The sequence below is a fragment of the Aethalodelphis obliquidens genome, unplaced genomic scaffold (genome assembly GCF_003676395.1).
Source record: "Aethalodelphis obliquidens isolate GAN/ISIS:26980383/991018 unplaced genomic scaffold, ASM367639v1 scaffold11, whole genome shotgun sequence".
NCBI classification, from domain to species: domain Eukaryota; kingdom Metazoa; phylum Chordata; class Mammalia; order Artiodactyla; family Delphinidae; genus Aethalodelphis; species Aethalodelphis obliquidens.
This window is the reverse complement of record NW_020837955.1, coordinates 12,106,235-12,125,889: the sequence shown is the minus strand read 5'-3', so window position 1 is coordinate 12,125,889 and position 19,655 is coordinate 12,106,235. Positions and strand designations below refer to the sequence as shown.

General features: G+C 35.2%; 1 protein-coding gene across 7 annotated transcripts in view; it reads right to left on the bottom strand.

Moving 5' to 3' along the window:
• The window catches only part of EXOC6 (exocyst complex component 6), a 194,842-nt gene that overhangs the window by 114,634 nt on the left and 60,553 nt on the right, over positions 1 to 19,655 (bottom strand). For 6 of the 7 annotated variants that reach the window (XM_027112059.1, XM_027112058.1, XM_027112065.1 and 3 more), the window contains 4 exons: positions 15,873 to 15,956; positions 5,207 to 5,253; positions 4,963 to 5,083; positions 3,399 to 3,470 (listed from right to left, as the gene is read on the bottom strand). In XM_027112059.1, the coding sequence (XP_026967860.1) occupies positions 3,399 to 3,470; positions 4,963 to 5,083; positions 5,207 to 5,253; positions 15,873 to 15,956 (324 nt within the window). The remainder of the gene's footprint in view (positions 1 to 3,398; positions 3,471 to 4,962; positions 5,084 to 5,206; positions 5,254 to 15,872; positions 15,957 to 19,655) is intronic. The other variant, XM_027112060.1, reaches the window with a different exon arrangement.

Here is a 19,655-nt window from a genome sequence, read left to right as displayed (position 1 = left end):
TCACGCCATTTCCCTAAAGAAAGCTTATGAAAGCCTCACAAGACATGCCACAATCTGGCTCAAACTACCTTATCAGTTTCATTACCACTCTCTGCCCTTCTTTGCTTATACTCAAACACTACAGTTTCTAACACCATTAAGCTGCTCAGCCAGTCTCATGCTCACCATACCATACCTCTACCTGTAATTAGCACATGCTATTTTGTCTGCCATTAATGCCTCTTCCTTCATATCTACTTGCTGAACTCACATTTCCTTCAAAATCCAGCTCACATTTCAACCTTCTGTGTAGCCTTTCCCAACTCCTGGAATCAAAGTTATCATTCTATCTTCTATGAGCCCAAAGCTCTTTAACATATTACTAAATTAGCATGTCTTATTATACATCTTATTTGTTTACAACTAAAGTGTGAATTTCTTTTTTTTTTTTTTTTTTTGCGGTACGCGGGCCTCTCACTGTTGTGGCCTCTCCCGTTGCAGAGCACAGGCTCTGGACGCGCAGGCTCAGCGGCCATGGCTCACGGGCCCAGCCGCTCCGCGGCATGTGGGATCTTCCCAGACTGAGGCACGAACCCGTGTCCCCTGCATCGGCAGGCGGACTCTCAACCACTGCGCCACCAGGGAAGCCCATAAAGTGTGAATTTCTTGAAGCCAAGAATCTTTATGTCTCTACTGTTCTACTGATTTTTATATCTATAATTGTATATATCATCTGGCTGCTAGCACATAGTGGGTGCTCAAAAAAATGTTAATGAACGAATCAATAAATGCTTGCTTTTTATTTGCTTAATAGGCAGTAAGCAGGACTATGAACATGCTGGTGTTTTTTATTTTTAATTTATTGTTTAGTCAGCTTTCTTTTAAATGGTGGAATAATTACATTTTTAAAAGAAAAAAAATTCCTTAAGTTGGCAAAGTGCCAATTTTAAAAGCTAAATATTGTGCAATATTCTTTAATTAGTTAAAGGTTAATTAGAAAAGACCCTCCTCAGGATTCCCCTGGTGGTCCAGTGGTAAGAATCTGCCTTCCAATGCAGGGGATGTGGGTTCGATCCCTGATTGGGGAACTAAGATCCCACATGCCACAGGGCAACTAAGCCGGCACGCTCTCAAGCCTGCGTGCCACAACTAGAGAGCCCGCATGCAGCAACTACTGAGCCCGCATGCCACAACTAGAGAGCCCACGTGCTGCAACTACTGAGCCCACATGCTCTGGAGCCCGTACACCACAACTGGAGAGGCCCCATGCCGCAACTAGAGAGCCCTCGTGCTGCAACTACTGAGCCTGCGTGCCACAACTAGACAGAAGCCTGCACGCCGCAACGAAAGATCCTGCATGCCACAACGAAGATCCCGTGTGCCACAACCAAGGCCAGACACAGCCAAATAAATAAATAAATAAATAAAAATAAATTTTTTTAAAAAAGAAAAGACCTTCCTCAATTCTTCAATTATTAAGTATAACTTGAAAAGCCAGTATTTATTAATTCAGTATGAGATTTACCTAATAATCAGCCTGTCAGTATTCAGTGAAATGAAAATACTGCAGGATTTCTGAGTAAGTAAGAAGAACTGGTTCGTTTTCCTTAACTTTATTTCAAAGTAGTAGGATGAGAGAGGTATATTTACAAGGGTTTATGCACTCATCACTGTTGCTTTTTTATGCTTCTATTATTTGAATGTTGTCTATTACTCCTTGATTCTCTGCAGAGTTCCTTGGAAACACATCAAATACTCAGTCCACAACTGAATCTATAGTTGTACTCAAAGTGCCAACTCAAGAACAGTTTGTATGGTTTTTAAAAAAGAGGTAAGGAGTTTGCACCAGAATATAAATCAATGCTGATACTGATATCAAGAAAGTCTTGTTACCAAAAAAAAAAAAAAAAAGCCAACTGAGCTAAATTTTGTACTTAGTGACATAGTTGATTTACATTCTGACAAAAGTTTCTTTTCGTTATGGATCCATAACAAACGATTTGTAGACCTGTGATCTCTGGACCATATTTTGAGTAGCAATGCTTTAAGTCATTAAGGATAGCAAAGCTCCCTCAAGTTACTTAGACATAGGCCCCAGATATTAAGGCAGCCTTTAATAAAACTTCCTAAGTTTTCTTACAGAGAGATCAGTATTACAGATACATTAGTCACAAAATTTATGAAAGCAAAAAAACCCCAAATTATTTTGGTATTATAGTATAAGCCACACAAACTAATAAAGATGTAAGGCAATAAAATAATTTACTAAGGAGCTTGTGGTACCTTCTCCTTAGGTTTAAGAATAAAATAGACAACTATTATTCTAGGATGGAAAGACTCCTGTGATAAAGCCAACAATTTAGCATTTGCCAAAGCATTTTTTATGAAGCTCTAGATCTAAAAGATTCTCTAAGGGGAAAAAAGATTTACGTGTCAAATATGTTGGGAAAATGCTGCATAATCACCTTCCTTTTGGAAACGTATGGTGTAAATTTGCTCTGAGATAGGCTTTTAGTGGAAAAATCTGTTTTACTTCACTCAGCATTTTCTAAACATTTTTGACCACAGAACTTTTTAAGTAACATCTATTATCACACTTCGGAAAATGCTGGTCTGTATTTCCCAAAAATGTATTCCAACCATAAAAATCCCATAAATATAAGCATGAAAAACAAATGCAATCAATTCTTTATTATCTGTGATCAAGGAAGAGGGACAAGTTTAAAACTTTGATACTGAAAACCACAAAGACATTAAGTTTTAAGATAATTCAGTTTTAACCTTATTTTAAAAAGAAAAACAAAACCCAAAACGCAAAGAAGTAAAGTGATTTGCTCACAGTCACAGTACACCTGAAATTAGGAAGACAATAAGTACACACAGCTTTCAAACTAGTATGTGTTTTCATATACAGTATCACATTTAAAACTCAAAACAATTCTGAAAACTAGTAATTAACAAACTCATTTTCACAAATGAGGATCTAAAGTTTAGAAAAGTTGTAGACATACAATTAGTCAATAGCAAAGGTTGAATATACACTCCGGGTCTTTGTGATTCCACAGCTCATGTTCATTATCCTCAGGCAGAACTTTAATCTTCTAATTTCTAGTTCAGGGTTCTTTCCACTACACCGTGTATTTTTTTTTTTAACTGCAAAAATATTGTATCTACTCTAACAGAATGACCAATATTTTAAAAGATGGTAATATTCCCTGAGCTCTGTCCAAGCTTCATAATCAGGAAGGAGGTGGTATTAAAAGTCCTGAGTAATAGGAGAATATCAATACATAAGTAAACATTTGATTACTACTAATTTACTACCATTAAGCCACAATAAAATAAATGAGTGTGGTCTATGTTTTGAATAGCTTTAAGTGCTCAAATAGCCATTAATTGAATATTAGATTATCACCCACCTGCAAAGTATCTGCAAATATTACAATGAGATTCTTCAGTTCCAGAACAAGATCAGGATCAGTGCAATAAGACTGCGAGAATGAAGGGTAAGTGGAGGTGGAAACACAAACAAACAAACACACACCAGAGTCATTTGGTTAAAAACTAAGAAATAAAACTTAAAAATTTCTCCCTTAATTTGCCTGATTTACAATAAATTTGAAGTCTTGGTTATTAGATCCACAGCTGGCTTCCTCTATTCATGAAAAATTTCGTAGGGAAAGATCATAACATGACATAACTAAAGTATCTGTATTATATGAAAAGAAATTTTTCTGAAATTTGTACACACTAAACTTTGGTCAAAGCAATGATGCTTATATTTCTAAAAGTCTTTAGATTTTAAGGAACTAGTTATTTCAAATTGAAAAAATGGTTTATATATAGACCATATATTTCTACTTTTCAATTATTTATTCTATTATAAAAGAGATACAATCAATATATTTCTCCAATATAAGAAATGACAATTTAAGTATTTTCTTAGTAATGCACCAAAGAAAAATAATTAATTTCAAAGGGATAGTGAAATTCATTCTTGTTCCCTTAATAGCATGTCATAAGATTTTAAATGTGATATGTTGCATTTAATATATTAGGATCTCATACATGATGCCATGGAATTAATAGGAAGCACACTATCATATTACATATTCATAGCTGGCCTGAATATAAACCATGATAAAATGTATTGTTCTTTATTATAATATGTTAGAAAAAGTTGTAGTTCATCGGACAAATACTGTATCCAGAATCTATGTCCCTGATAAATAAAAATATAATGTATTTATAATCTAAATATCACTTAAACTAATAATCTTCCTGCAAAATACTTTCAATCTCTATTCTCAATAATAAAACTTTAAATAATAGATTATAAAACTTTAAGTTTGGGGAAATTTCACTGACGGTAAACTCCCAAAATTGTCTTAAGAAAAAGTCCACACTAAAAAATTATTAATTTCAATAGTCTTTATAACACATATTTTTATTTCCACAAAAGGCATATTATAAAATTATTTTATCATTTTACCTTCATTCATAAAAATAATTCTCATTACTTAAAGGGTCATTATTCTAAATGAGTTCAAATTCTGAGAACTGCATATTTTTAAGAAATTTATAACTGTATTACTGCAAACAAATTATAAACATCGAAGAACAAGTTCTACTGAGTTTTAATGGTGGAGTTTACTTTGGAAACAAAGAATCTGGACTGATAATTAAAAACCCTTTCTTCATGGTGCTTTTCAGTGATCTAATGAAGAGGTCAGTTGAGACTAATGAGACCAGCTTAATTCTTCATCTTCTATAATGCTGGACTAAAAGTGTCTTCAGAAGCCCCACTCAGTTGCAATATTACCAGACAAACAAAGGCCTGTCATTACTACTTCCAAATCTGAGCAATTACCAAAAAAAAATGCAGAACTGATGGAGGTATAGTTTCCTTATGACATTATGCATTTCAGAAGTTCTAGAAGTAACTGAATTAAAAATTTAGTAACATAAAATTGTCTGACTTACTGAATGAGCTCTAAGGACAGCAATTATCTTTGAGAGGGCCATGTTCCAAAGTTCATCAGTGTATGCCCTGGTTACTAATCCTTGGGTCACATGTAAAATGTGATCTTCCACCACAAAGAACCTAAGAACAGTAATTACCAAAATAACATGAGTTAAAAAAAAATTAAAACCTAAATAGGAGATCATTAGTTCTGACACATAACACAATATCAAAATAATACTTATTGCCATATTAGATACATACCCTACAATTTGAGTGAAATATCTTCTATAGCCATCAACTGTTTCATGCTTTAAATGAAAAATAAAAATCAATTTAAAACAATAAATACCAGTAACATAAAAGTAAGTTCCAAATCAGTGCAACATTTATTAACAAATATTTATTGAGAGTCTACTATATGCTGCATACATTTATAAGGTACCAAGGATACACTGGTAAATAACAAAAAGTCCTTACCCCTCATGGAACTTGCATTCAAAAGGAAATGAACAATAAACAAATTAAAAAGGCAGTATGATTTCAGAACCTCCTTCTCAGCAGGCTAGTTCAAGTTACCATCATCTCTCACTTGGACAATTACATCATTCTCCTACCTAGTCTTCCAAGCTTTCAGGCTTGATCACTACAGTCTATTCTCCAGACAGCTGCCAGAATGATAGTTTTCAAACAGTAATCAAATAATTATATCATTTGCTAAAAACCCTCCAATGACTTTTCATGTGATTCATAATAAAAGTCAAATTCCTTTAAAATGGTCTATGATTTCCTACAGTTTATAATTTTAACAAAAGGTATACAGGAAAATATTTGATCATTTGAATTTCATAAAAGTTTATTACATGAAATATAACAATTAAGTTCAAATATTATATTTTATATATTTCATAAAAGTGATCAAAAATTTCAAACATCTGGATTTTTTCAGAGAGGGGACTGTTATTACTATTTGGCTTAAAAATACTATGATCAGAGAATACAGTCTCCATGACACAAATGTTTGATATTTCTTGATACCTGCTTTATAACACAGTATGTAGTCACATTTTATGTTCCATGTATACTTAAAAAAATGTTTCTACAGGTGTTGAAACAGAATTCCTTTTTTTTTGGCTGCACTGTGTGGCTTTTGGGATCTCAGTTCCCCGACCAGGGACTGAACCTGGGCCCATGGCAGTGAAAGCACTGAGTCTTAACCACTGGACCCTCAAGGAATTCCCAAACAGAATTCTATACAGTTTATTAGATAAGCCTATTAAGCATGTTCTGTATTCTTACTAATATTCTGTCTACTGGCTGATAAGATACTGAAGCATCCACTATGCTTATGGATGTTTTTATTTATCCGTTAAGCTGTGGCAATTTTGCTTTAAATATTTTGAGTCAATGTTATCAAGTACTTATAGATTTAAATCAGCATTTTTATCAACTCTAAGACATAATTTTTTTTTATCATTCTAGCTTTTTAAAATTATATTTAAGTAGAGAAGCAAGAAGAACAGAAGCAAGAAGAAGGACAGAGGCAAGGAGACAACAGAAGCAAGAAGAACTACAATCCTGCAGCCTGTGGAACAAAAACCACATTCGCAGAAAGACAGACAAGATGAAAAGGCAGAGGGCTATGTACCAGATGAAGGAACAAGATAAAACCCCAGAAAAACAACTAAATGAAGTGGAGATAGGCAACCTTCCAGAAAAAGAATTCAGAATAATGATAGTTAAGATGATCCAGGACCTCAGAAAAAGAATGGAGGCAAAGATCGAGAAGATGCAAAAAATGTTTAACAAAGACCCAGAAGAATTAAAGAACAAACAAACAGAGATGAACAATACAATAATTGAAATGAAAAATACACTAGAAGAAATCAATAGCAGAATAACTGAGGCAGAAGAACGGATAAGCGACCTGGAAGACAGAATGGTGGAATTTGCTGCTGCGGAACAGAATAAAGAAAAATGAATGAAAAGAAATGAAGACAGCCTAAGAGACCTCTGGGACAACATTAAACGCAACAACATTCACATTATAGGGGTCCCAGAAGAAGAAGAGAAAAGGAATGAACCCGAGAAAATATTTGAAGAGATTATAGTCGAAAACTTCCCTAACATGGGAAAGGGAATAGCCACCCAAGTCCAGGAAGTGCAGACAGTCCCATACAGAATAAACCCAAGGAGAAACACGCTGAGACACATAGTAATCAAACTGGCAAAAATTAAAGACAAAGAAAAATTACTGAAAGCATCAAGAGAAAAACAACAAATAACATACAAGGGAACTCCCACATGGTTAACAGTTGATTTCTCAGCAGAAACTCTACAAGCCAGAAGGGAGTGGCATGATATACTTAAAGTGATGAAAGGGAAGAACCTACAACCAAGATTACCTCTACCTGGCAAGGATCTCATTCAGATTTGACGGAGAAATCAAAAGCTTTACAGACAACCAAAAGCTAAGAGAATTCAGCACCACCAAACCAGCTCTATAACAAATGCTAAAGCAACTTCTCTAAGTGGGAAACACAAGAGAAGAAAAGGACCTACAAAAACAAACCCAAAACAATTAAGAAAATGGTACTAGGAACATACATATCAATAATTACCCTAAACATGAATGGATTAAATGCTCCAACCAAAAGACACAGGCTTGCTGAATGGATACAAAAATAAGACCCATATATAGGGTGTCTACAAGAGACCCACTTCAGATCTAGGGACACATACAGACTGAAAGTGAGGGAATGGAAAAAGATATTCCATGCAAATGGAAATCAAGAGAAAGCTGGAGTAGCAATACTCATATCAGATAAAATAGACTTTAAAATAAAGAATGTTACAAGAGACAAGGAAGGACACTACATAATGATCAAGGGATCAGTCCAAGAAGAAGAGATAACAATTATAAATATATATGCACCCAACACAGGAGCACCTCAATACATAAGGCACCTGCTAACAGCTATAAAAGAGGAAATTGACAGTAACACAGTAATAGTGGGGGACTTTAACACCTCACTTACATCAATAGACAGCTCATCCAAAATGAAAATAAATAAGGAAACAGAAGCTTTAAATGACACAATAGACCAGATAGATTTAATTGATATTTATAGGACATTCCATCCAAAAACAGCAGATTATACTTTCTTCTCAAGTACACACAGAATATTCTCCAGGATAGATCACATCTTGGGTCACAAATCAAGCCTCAGTAAATTTAAGAAAATTGAAATCATACCAAGCATCTTTTCTGACCACAACGCTATGAGATTAGAAATCAACTACAGGGAAAAAGAAACGTAAAAAACACAAACACATGGAGGCTAAACAATACGTTACTAAATAACCAAGAGATCACTGAAGAAATCAAAGAGGAAATCAAAAAATACCTAAAGACAAATGACAATGAAAACACGACGATCCAAAACCTATGGGATGCAGCAAAAGCAGTTCTAAGAGGGAAGTTGATAGCTATACAAGCCTACCTCAAGAATCAAGAAAAAGCTCAAATAAACAATCTAACCTTACACCTAAAGGAACTAGAGAAAGAAGAACAAACAAAACCCAAAGTTAGCAGAAGGAAAGAAATCATAAAGAGCAGAGCAGAAATAAATGCAATAGAAACAAAGAAAACAATAGTAAAGATCAATAAAACTAAAAGCTGGTTCTTTGAGAAGATAAACCAAACTGATAACCCATCAGCCAGACTCATCAAGAAAAAGAGAGAGAGGACTCAAATCAATAAAATTAGAAATGAAAAAGAAGAAGTTACAACAGACACCACAGAAATACAAAGCATCCTAAGAGACTACTACAAGCAACTCTATGCCAATAAAATGGACAACCTGGAAGAAATGGACAAATTCTTAGAAAGGTATAACTTTCCAAGACTGAACCAGGAAGAAATAGAAAATATGAACAGACCAATCACAAGTAATGAAATTGAAACTGTGATTAAAAATCTTCCAACTGGGCTTCCCTGGTGGCGCAGGGGTTGAGAGTTCGCCTGCCGATGCACGGGACACGGGTTCGTGCCCCGGTCCAGGGGGATCCCATGTGCCGTGGAGTGGCTGGGCCCGTGAGCCATGGCCGCTGAGCCTGCGCATCCAGAGTCTGTGCTCTGCAACAGGAGAGGCCACAACAGTGAGAGGCCTGCGTACCACAAAAAAAAAAAAAAAAAAAAATCTTCGAACAAACAAAAGTCCAGGACCAGATGGCTTCACAGGTGAATTCTATCAAACACTTAGAGAAGAGCTAACACCCATCCTTCTCAAACTCTTCCAAAAATTGCAGAGGAAGGAACATTCCCAAATTCATTCCATGAGGCCACCATCACCCCGATACCAAAACTAGACAAAGATACTACAAAAAAAGAAAATTACAGACCAATATCACTGATGAATATAGATGCAAAAATCCTCAACAAAATACTAGCAAACAGAATCCAACAACACATTAAAAGGATCATATACCATGACCAAGTGGGATTTATCCCAGGGATGCAAGGATTCTTCAATATATGCAAATCAATCAATGTGATACACCATATTAACAAAGTGAAGAATAAAAACCATATTATCATCTCAATAGATGCAGAAAAAGCTTTTGACAAAATTCAACACCTATTTATGATAAAAACTCTCCAGAAAGTGGTCATAGAGGGAACCTACCTCAACATAATAAAGGCCATATACGACAAACCCACAGCAAACATCATTCTCAATGGTGAAAAACTGAAAGCATTTCCTCTAAGATCAGGAACAAGACAAGGATGTCCACTCTCACCACTATTATTCAACATAGTTTTGGAAGTCCTAGCCACGGCAATCAGAGAAGAAAAAGAAATAAGAGGAATACAAATTGGAAAAGAAGAAGTAAAACTGTCACTGTTTGCAGATGACATGATACTATACATAGAGAATCCTAAAGATGCCACCAGAAAACTACTAGAGCTAATCAATGAATTTAGTAAAGTTGCAGGATACAAAATTAATGCACAGAAATCTCTTGCTTTCCTATACACTAATGAAGAAAAATCCGAAAGAGAAATTAAGGAAACTCTCCCATTTACCATTGCAACAAAAAGAATAATACCTGGGAATAAACCTACCTAGGGAGACAAAAGACCTGTATGCAGAAAACTATAAGACACTGATGAAAGAAATTAAAGATGATACCAACAGATGAAGAGATACACCATGTTCTTGGATTGGAAGAATCAATATTGTGAAAATGACTATACTACCCAAAGCAATCTACAAATTCAATGCAATCCCTATCAAATTACCAGTGGCAGTTTTTATAGAACTAGAACTAAAAAATCTTAAAATTTGTATGGAGACACAAAAGACCCCGAATAGCAAAAGCAGTCTTGAGGGAAAAAAACAGAGCTGGAGGAATCAGACTCCCTTACTTCAGACTATACTACAAAGCTACAATAATCAAGACAATATGGTACTAGCACAAAAACAGAAATATAGATCAATGGAACAAGATAGAAAGCCCAGAGATAAACCCACGCACCTATGGTCAACTAATCTATGACAAAGGAGACAAGGATATATACAATGGAGAAAAGACAGTCTCTTCAATAAGTGGTGCTGAGAAAACCTGACAGCTACATGTAAAAGAATGAAATTAGAACATTCCTAACACCATACAGAAAAATAAACTCAAAATGGATTAGAGACCTAAATGTAAGTCCAGACACTGTAAAACTCTTCGAGGAAAACATAGGAAGAACACTCTTTGACATAAATCACAGCAAGATCTCTTTTGATCCAACTCCTAGAGTAATGGAAATAAAAACAAAAATAAACAAATGAGAACTAATGAAACTTAAAAGCTTTTGCACAGCAAAGGAAACCATAAACAAGACGAAAATACAACCTTCAGAATGGGAGAGAATATTCGCAAACGAATCAACGGACAGAGGATTAATCTCCAAAATATATAAGCAGTTCATGCAGCTCAATATTAAAAAAACAAACAACCCAATCCAAAAATGGGCAGAAGACCTAAATAGACATTTCTCCAAAGAAGACATACAGATGGCCAAGAAGAACATGAAAAGCTGCTCAACATCACTAATTATTAGAGAAATGCAAATCAAAAGTACAATTAGGTATCACCTCACACCAGTTAGAATGGGCATCATCAGAAATTCTACAAACAACAAATGCTGGACAGGGTGTGGAGGAAAGGGAACCCTCTTGCACTGCTGGTGGGAAGGTAAATTGATACCACTATGGAGGTTCCTTAAAAAACTAAAAATAGAATTACCATATGACCCAGCAATCCCACTACTGGGCATATACCCAGAGAAAACTGTAATTGAAAAAGACACATGTACCCCAATGTTCATTGCTGCACTACTTACAGTAGCCAGTTCATGGAAGCAACCTAAATGCCCATCAACAGACAAATGGGTAAAGAAGATGTGGTACATATATACAATGGAATATTACTCAGACATAAAAAGGAACGAAACTGGGTCATTTGTAGAGACGTGGATGGATCTAGAGACTGTCATACAGAGTGAAGTAAGTCAGAAAAACAAATATCGTATATTAACACATATATGTGGAACCTAGAAAAATGGTACAGATGAACTGGTTTGCAGGGCAGAAATTGAGACACAGATGTAGAGAAAAAATAAAAATTATATTTAAGTATATATTGTTTCTATTCTTTTAGTGGTTACAGAAATTACATTATGCATACTTAAGTAATCAAACTCTAAAATTAATCAATAATTTTACTCTTTTCTGGACAATTCCAAAACTGCAGAACAGTTTCACTTCATTAACTTCCATCTCACTCTAATGTTTATGTTATTGTTACTGTGCATTTCAACTCTATCTTGTTTTAATGTCCATAATATTTTATTAATATTATTTTCTACAGTCAACACAGATTTGTCCACATATTTATACTTTCCTTGCTTTTCATTCATTCTAGCATCTCCTATCTTCCAGTTGGCATCACTTTCCTTTTGACTGCAGTATATCCTTTCTTTAGTAAGGGTGTCTTGGTAACAAACTCTCCTCTTCTTTGCCTGAAAATGTCTATCTTTGCCCTTGTTCCGCTGAATATAGAATCCCAGGTAGACAGCTATTTTCCTTCAGCACTGAAAATATTCCACTGTCTTGTTTATTTGAAAATAATCTCTTCTCTCTGGGTATTTCTGAGGTCTTCTCTTTATCTTTGTTTTTAAAGTCAAATTTACTGAGGCATAATTTACATAAAGCAAAATTAAAACGCTTTTTACATACAGAGTCCGATGAGTTTTGATGAACGTAGACATTTGTGTCACCACAACCAAAATCAAGATATAGAAAATTTCCGTCTCATAAAAAGTTCCCTTTATGCCCCTCTATAGTGAATCACTCTGCCCAACCCTGGCCCGTTGTCACAGATCCCATTCTATCCCATAGTTTTGCCTTTTCAAAAATGTCATGTAACACAAATCATACTATACATAACTTTGCTGTATCTGAATTTTTTCACCTAGAATAGTGCTTCTAAGATTTATCCATGTCACTGCATGTATCAGTTCCTTTTCTACTGCTGAGTAGTATTCCATTATGTCGAGGTACAACTTTTTTTTTTTTTTTTTGGTACACGGGCCTCTCACTGTTGTGGCCTCTCCTGTTGCAGAGCACAGGCTCCGGACGTGCAGGCTCAGTGGCCATGGCTCACGGGCCTAGCTGCTCCACGGCATGTGGGATCTTCCCGGACCGGGGCATGAACCCGTGTCCCCTGCATTGGCAGGCGGACTCTCAACCACTGCGCCACCAGGGAAGCCCGAGATACAACAATCTGTTTATCTATTCACTAGCTCACAGACATTTGAGATGTTTCCAGTTTCTGGCATTTATGAATAAAGCTACTATAAACATTCACATATGAGCCACTATGTGGATAAATTTTCATCTCTCACAGGTAAAAACCTAGGAGTAGAAGTGCTGGGTCATATGGCAAGTGTATGCTTAACATTATAACAAACTGTCAAACTATTTTCCAAAGTGGCAGTACAATATTTATACCTATCAGAAGTTTATGAGAGTTCTACCTGCTCCAAATCCTCACCAGCACTTGCTATTATCGATCTTTTTAATTTTAGCCATTCTAGTAGGTATGTAGAGGTGTCTCATTGTGGTTTTAATTTGCATTTCCCTGATGAAAAATGATATTTAACATCTTTTCATGTGCTTACTTGCCATCTGTGTATCTTTGGTAAAATGTCTATTTGAATCTTTTTAGTCTGTCTTTAGTTAGTTATACAAGTTCTTTATATATTCTGGATACAAGCCTTTCATTAGACATGAGTTTTGCAAATGTTCTCTCCATCTATGTCTTGTCTTTTCATTTTCTTGATACTGCCTTTTGAAGGGTAGAAGTTTTCCATTTTGATGTTCAATCTATCAATTTCTTTCTTTTATGGTTCATGCTTTATGTATCTCACCTAAGAAAATACTGCCTAACCCAAAGTCACAAAAATTTTAACCTTTGTCTTTTCTAAAAGTTTTACAATTTTAGCTCTTATATTTGGGTCCATGATCCATTTCTTGAAATGTTGAATGAGGTAAGCATCAACATTCATTTTTTTGCATATGGATAATTTCATTCTCTTGTAGTAAAAAGACACACTTTGTACAATTTCAAGTTTTTAAATATTTATTGAGATTTATTTTATTACCCAGAATATGATCTATCTTGGTGAAACTTCCAGGTACACTTGGAAAAGCACATGTATTCTGCTGTTTTGGGTGAATTATTCGATAAATGTCAATTAGTTCACTTAGCTCATAATGTTTTTCAGGTCTTCTATTTTCTCTTTATCTTTGGTGTTCTACATTTTCATTTTAAGTTCTCTAAAAGTGTACTTCTTTTTATTTAACCTACTTGGATTCCTTGGACTTGACTGTAGGTTTCTGTTTCTCATCTGTCTTAGTAAGTTCTCAGGTATTACCTCAAATATTCCTCTGTCCCTCTTGTTCTATCCTCTCTTTCTAAAACTGCAACTAAATATGTTAGACCTCTCTGTATCTCCCCTATCTTTCTTCTATATTTTCATTCTTTTGTCACTCTATGATGTAGTCTAGCAATTTCTTCAGATCAACTAAGAGAATTCATCAACCTGTTCACAAAATTTTTCATGTTGGCTAGTGTATCTTTTTTTTTATTTTTTATTTTTTTGTGGTACGTGGGCCTCTCACTGCTGTGGCCTCTCCCGTTGAGGAGAACAGGCTCCGGACGCGCAGGCTCAGCGGCCATGGCTCACAGGCCCAGCCGCTCCGCGGCATGTGGGATCTTCCTGGACCGGGGCACGAACCCACGTCCCCTGCATCGGCAGGCGGACTCTCAACCACTGCGCCACCAGGGAAGCCCTGGCTAATATATCTTTAATTACTAGGTATTCTACTTGATTTTTTTTCCACATTTTTTTGGTAATTCCTTTAGAGTTTCTTGTTGCCTAATGATATCAGCAAGCTTGCCTTTTATTTCTTTAAATATAATAGTGTTATTTTATATTCTATGCCTAATAACTCAAACATTGAAAGTCTTTTACAATTGATTTCTGTTGTCAATATTTCTAATGATTCTCACTTGTTTGATAGCTAATTCTGAGTATGAGTTGCTAATTTTCCTTGAAACCTCAACTATGGATATCCATAGTTAATTTGGTATGAAGGTCCGGAGAAGAACTGCATTTGCTTCTACTAGGCACCTGGAGACAATATCAAAATGGAACCACTTTAAATTTTCAGCTTGAGATTTTTTTGATTATCCAAGTAGAATGAATTTGGATTGCAAACACATTTGAGGAACTGCTTGTTATGAATTCTCAGAGATTTTTTCTCTTTGTTCACTCAGCACCAGGATTTGGGATAGGTAATTTTCTTTAGTGTATTTGGCAGAAGGACCAGAGAGCTTTTGCTAGATGGTTTTATCTCTAGGTCATACTAATAATGGGCTATAATTCTTTGGAGTCTCAGCCTTACAAAGGAGACAGTCTCTTATCACCCACTTTGGGTGACTCTATGCTTAGCCCCCTGTACCCCTATGTCCTCAAAACTTATGCTTTCCCATTCAGCCCATGCCCCTAGGATAAAAGCTACATTCAGTTCTTCATTATGCCTGTCTGAATTTCTTTCCTCATTTAGGTTTTCCTGTTTTGTTTTTCTTATATTTAGGTGTATTGAGGTATAAGTTACATGAACAAAACTCTTTTTCATGTGCTGTTTCTATGTGTTTTCACAAATACATCTAGTCACATACCTATCACCGTAACCAACATATAGAACAGTTCCATATTGACTTAGTTTGGTTTTTTTTTACATTATGGATTATTTTATTTCAATTTTTCCTTATTTTTTTTACAGTGAATACATCACAATTTTATAACCAAAAAAATACATATATTCTTGAGAATGGCTAATAAAAATCCCACAAACAAAGCCCTTTCAGATTACTTATTTCGTCTTCGTCAGGACTATACTTTCCTACCTGATACTCAGTACATTTAAAAAGAACTTAAGATTTTAAAAAATGTTTTATCCAGCACCTTTAGCTGTTTTTTCAGTAGAACAATTAATCAAGATACACAGTCTATCACATCGTCAGAAACTAATTATCACTCCCTGACATTTTATATATTTACTTATTTATCTTTTTATGTATTCATTGTCTTATTTATTCACTTACAGTCTATCTTCCCTAATAGAATGTTTCATGAGAGAAGGGACTTAGCCATAGCCATTTTGTTCACTGCTGTAACCTTCACACCTAAACCAATGATTGGAAATGGTAGGTATTCAATAAATATTTGTAGTTGAATGCATGCCTTGAAGAAATTAAAGAGGATAAAAACTTCAACATAACCAATTCAAAATTTTCACATACTTACCATATTTGATTGGGGTTGCAATACCAGTCTTGCCTGTTTCTTTCTTTGTTTTCGGTAATAATTTTCAAATGTTTCCTCATCACCCTAAAATAAAATCAGAAGAGTAATGAAAAACACACATACACAAACACACTGCTAAACAGAAAACTTTACCCCGTAAGAGTCATTTTTCAGTTTTTAACAACTGGATTTAAATGCGGAATGGTATTTCATATTGAATACCAAGAACAAGTTTTGGCATTATGGTTCATAGATAGTAACCTTATTTGGTATCATGACAATTAAGAAGACTAAAGGTAAGTTCAAATAATTTGACTGTTGCCCAACTTGTCACTTAGCCTTTATACATTTTTGACTGATGAAAGAAAATATCGCTGTCAGTGAAGGAAATTAAGAAAATTAGTTGGCAAGCCTCAACTTCTGAATATGTTGTACAAGAACTAAGAAAATCTGACCACAGGACAAAATACACTATTTCTAACATGGTTTACTATTAATCTGCACAGGAAGAGAAAGGGAGGAACCCTTTGTGAATACTGTCCCTTGATTAATCATTAAAGAAGACTTCTCCTTTATTTGGCACCTTGGAAGTTTTTACACATCAAGACAATGCACAATGGTACCACCAGGTATCAGTGAAGGATATGTCTTTCTTTTATAAAGTAAGTGTGGTAGCCTCCAAGACACCCCCCAAAGATCCCTTGTGTAGTCTCCTCCCACATTGTACCAAGGTTGGTCTATGTGACCAATAGGATGCAGGAGAAGTAAAAGTATGTCACTTCTGAGATTAAGTTATAAAAGGCATCATGGTTTTCATTTGGTCTCTCTCAGATCACTCACTTCTGGGGAAAGCCAGTTGCCACGTCATGAAGACTATCAGGCAGACTTGCAGACAGCCCATGCAGCAAGAAACTGAGACCTGCCAACAGCCACATTTGTTACACAGGTATAAAGATACAGTCTTTCCCAGAGGACTTAGTGCCTGTTGACATAAACTCCCAGATAAAGTATATAATGTGTCTGTATTAAAAACTGAGTGTTGTGTTAAAGAGTCATTACTAAATGCAGCAAATCTTTATGAAATATCAGGTAAAATGGAAGGCACTGGGGAAAGAACAACAAACACTCATGGTCTCTTGCAGATCATACACATATAGAACAGGAATAATACAAAGTAACAGAAGTGCCTACTGGAACTCACTGTAGCACGCTGCCATAAAAGACAGAAAAATTGTGCACTATCAAAGCAAAAAATCATTCCTCTACACCAAACTCAAAAACTTATAGGAGAACATCCAATTTGAAAGGAGTTGTGAAAGAATAAAACTTCATGTGGGGCTTCCCTGGTGGCGCAGTGGTTAAGAATTCACCTGCCAATGCAGGGGAAACAGGTTCGAGCCCTTGTCCGGGAAGATCCCACATGCTGCGGAGCAACTAAGCCCATGCGCCACAACTACTGAAGCCCGTGTGCCTAGAGCCCGTGCTCCGCAACAAGAGAAGCCACCACAATGAGAAGCCCGTGCACTGCAACAAAGAGTAGCCCCTGCTTGCCACAACTAGAGAAAGCCCACACACAGCAGCGAAGACCCAACGCAGCCAAAAATAAATAAATAAAATAAATTTATAAAAACAAACAAAACAAAACAAAAAAACAACTTCATGTGATTAGACAAAAGGAAGCCTAGTTTTCAATGTTACTACAGATAGCAGTGTAATCGTGATGGAACCTACCCTCTGTTTGCCTCAGGTATGAATGCAGTTAAATGTATATACTACCACCTCACATTGAAAAGAATCTATGAAGTTAAGGTAGTTTATACTCACACACACTGAGAAATATTTTATCAGAGACTAGACTAAAAGTATTATTGTTTTGATACTACACTATGATTTATTATAGCTTTAAAAAGAGAAACTCTTTTTAAAGGTCTATTCAATGAAGTTCAACACACTTGAAACGTCACTTACTTATCTGTAAAACAGCAAGTTTACATTGATATTGTGCTGTTAGATCACTTTCATCTCAGCTAGGAAGTGCAGAACTAGTCCTGTCTTTTAATAGAGGACTAAAAGAAAGAAGTTAACAAATAAAGATAGTTCTATTTGCTCTAATTAACATAATTACCATTCTTTTTTCAATTACATAAATGATCCAAACCTCAAAACTCCTTAAAAGTAAATGGCTTAAGAAGGCAGTGGGATGACATATTCAAAGCGCTGAAAGAAAAACCAAGAATTCTATATCCAACAAAACTACTCTTAAAAAGCAAAGGAGAGGGAATTCCCTGGTGGTCTAGTGGTTAGGACTCTGTGCTTTCACTGCCGAGGGCCCAGGTTCAATCGCTGGTTGGGGAACTAAGATCCCACAAGCTGCACAGTGTGGCCAAAAAAAAAAAAAAGCAAAAGAGAAATTAAGACACTCCCAGATAAACAAAATTGAGAGAATTTGACACTACCAGAACCTTCCCTAAAAGAAACACTAACAGGAGTACTTCAGGCAGAAACGCAAGGACACTAGACAGTAACTCTAATTCACATGAAGAAATAAAAAGTACCAGTAAAAGTAAATACAGAGGAAAATATAAAGACAGTATATGTGTATTTTTGTTTGTAACTCTTTTTTTTTCTAATTTAAAAAAACAACTGCATAAAGAATTATAAAACTGTGTCGATGGCTAATGTGTAAATATATAATTAGTATGAGAAAAATAACACAAAGGAGAGGGATTAATGAGAACTAATTATACTGTTTTAAGATGAAGATGTTAGTTGTAATTCCCAGGGCAAACACTAAGAAAATACTAAATATATAAATGTGTGTGTGTGTGTGTGCATATAAATAAATGACAAGGGAATTAAAATGGTACATGAGAAAATATCTATTTGATGCAAAAGAAGGCAATAATGGAGAAAGAGAGGAACAAAAAAAGACATCAGACATATTAAAACAACCGGTAGATGTAAATCCTACCTTATCAGCAATTACATTAAATATAAATGAACTAAACAATCCAATCAAAAGGAAGAGATCAGCAGACTGAACTGAAAAGAAAACAGATCCATCTATATGCTATCCTACAAGAGACACACTTTAGATTCAAAGACACAAAAAGGTCAAAAATAACATAATAAAAAAATATACCATGCCAAGAGTAACCAAAAGAGCCTGAGTGCCTATACTAATATCAGCCAAAATAGAATTTAAGACAAAAAATATTACAAAGAAACACATTTTATAGTGAAAAAAGGTCTTACTACAGAGACATAACAATTATAAACATATACACACGTAACAACAAAGCCTCAAAAATATATGAAGCAAAAAGTGGCAGAACTAAGGAAGAACAGACAATTCAACAGTTATAGCTGGAGGCTTCAATAATGCCATTTTTAATAACAGACAAAACAAGCAAAAGATCAACAAGGATAAAGAAGATGTGAACACTATAATCAACTAAACCTAACTGATGGCTATAGAAAACACCACCCAACAACAGCCAGATACACATTATTCTCAAGTATACATGAAACATTCTCCAGGATAAAGCATGTTATGCCATAAAACAAGCCTCAATAAATTTAAAAGGACTGGAATCATACAAAGTATGATCTGTGACTACAGTGGGATTAAATTAGGAATCTGTGACAGAAGAACTTTTGTTTGTGAACAGAAATTCACAAAACACATTTCTAAACAACTAATGGGTTAAAGAAGAAATCACAGGAAATTAGAAAATACTTTGAAATAAATGGAAACAAAAACACAACACACCAAAACTCATG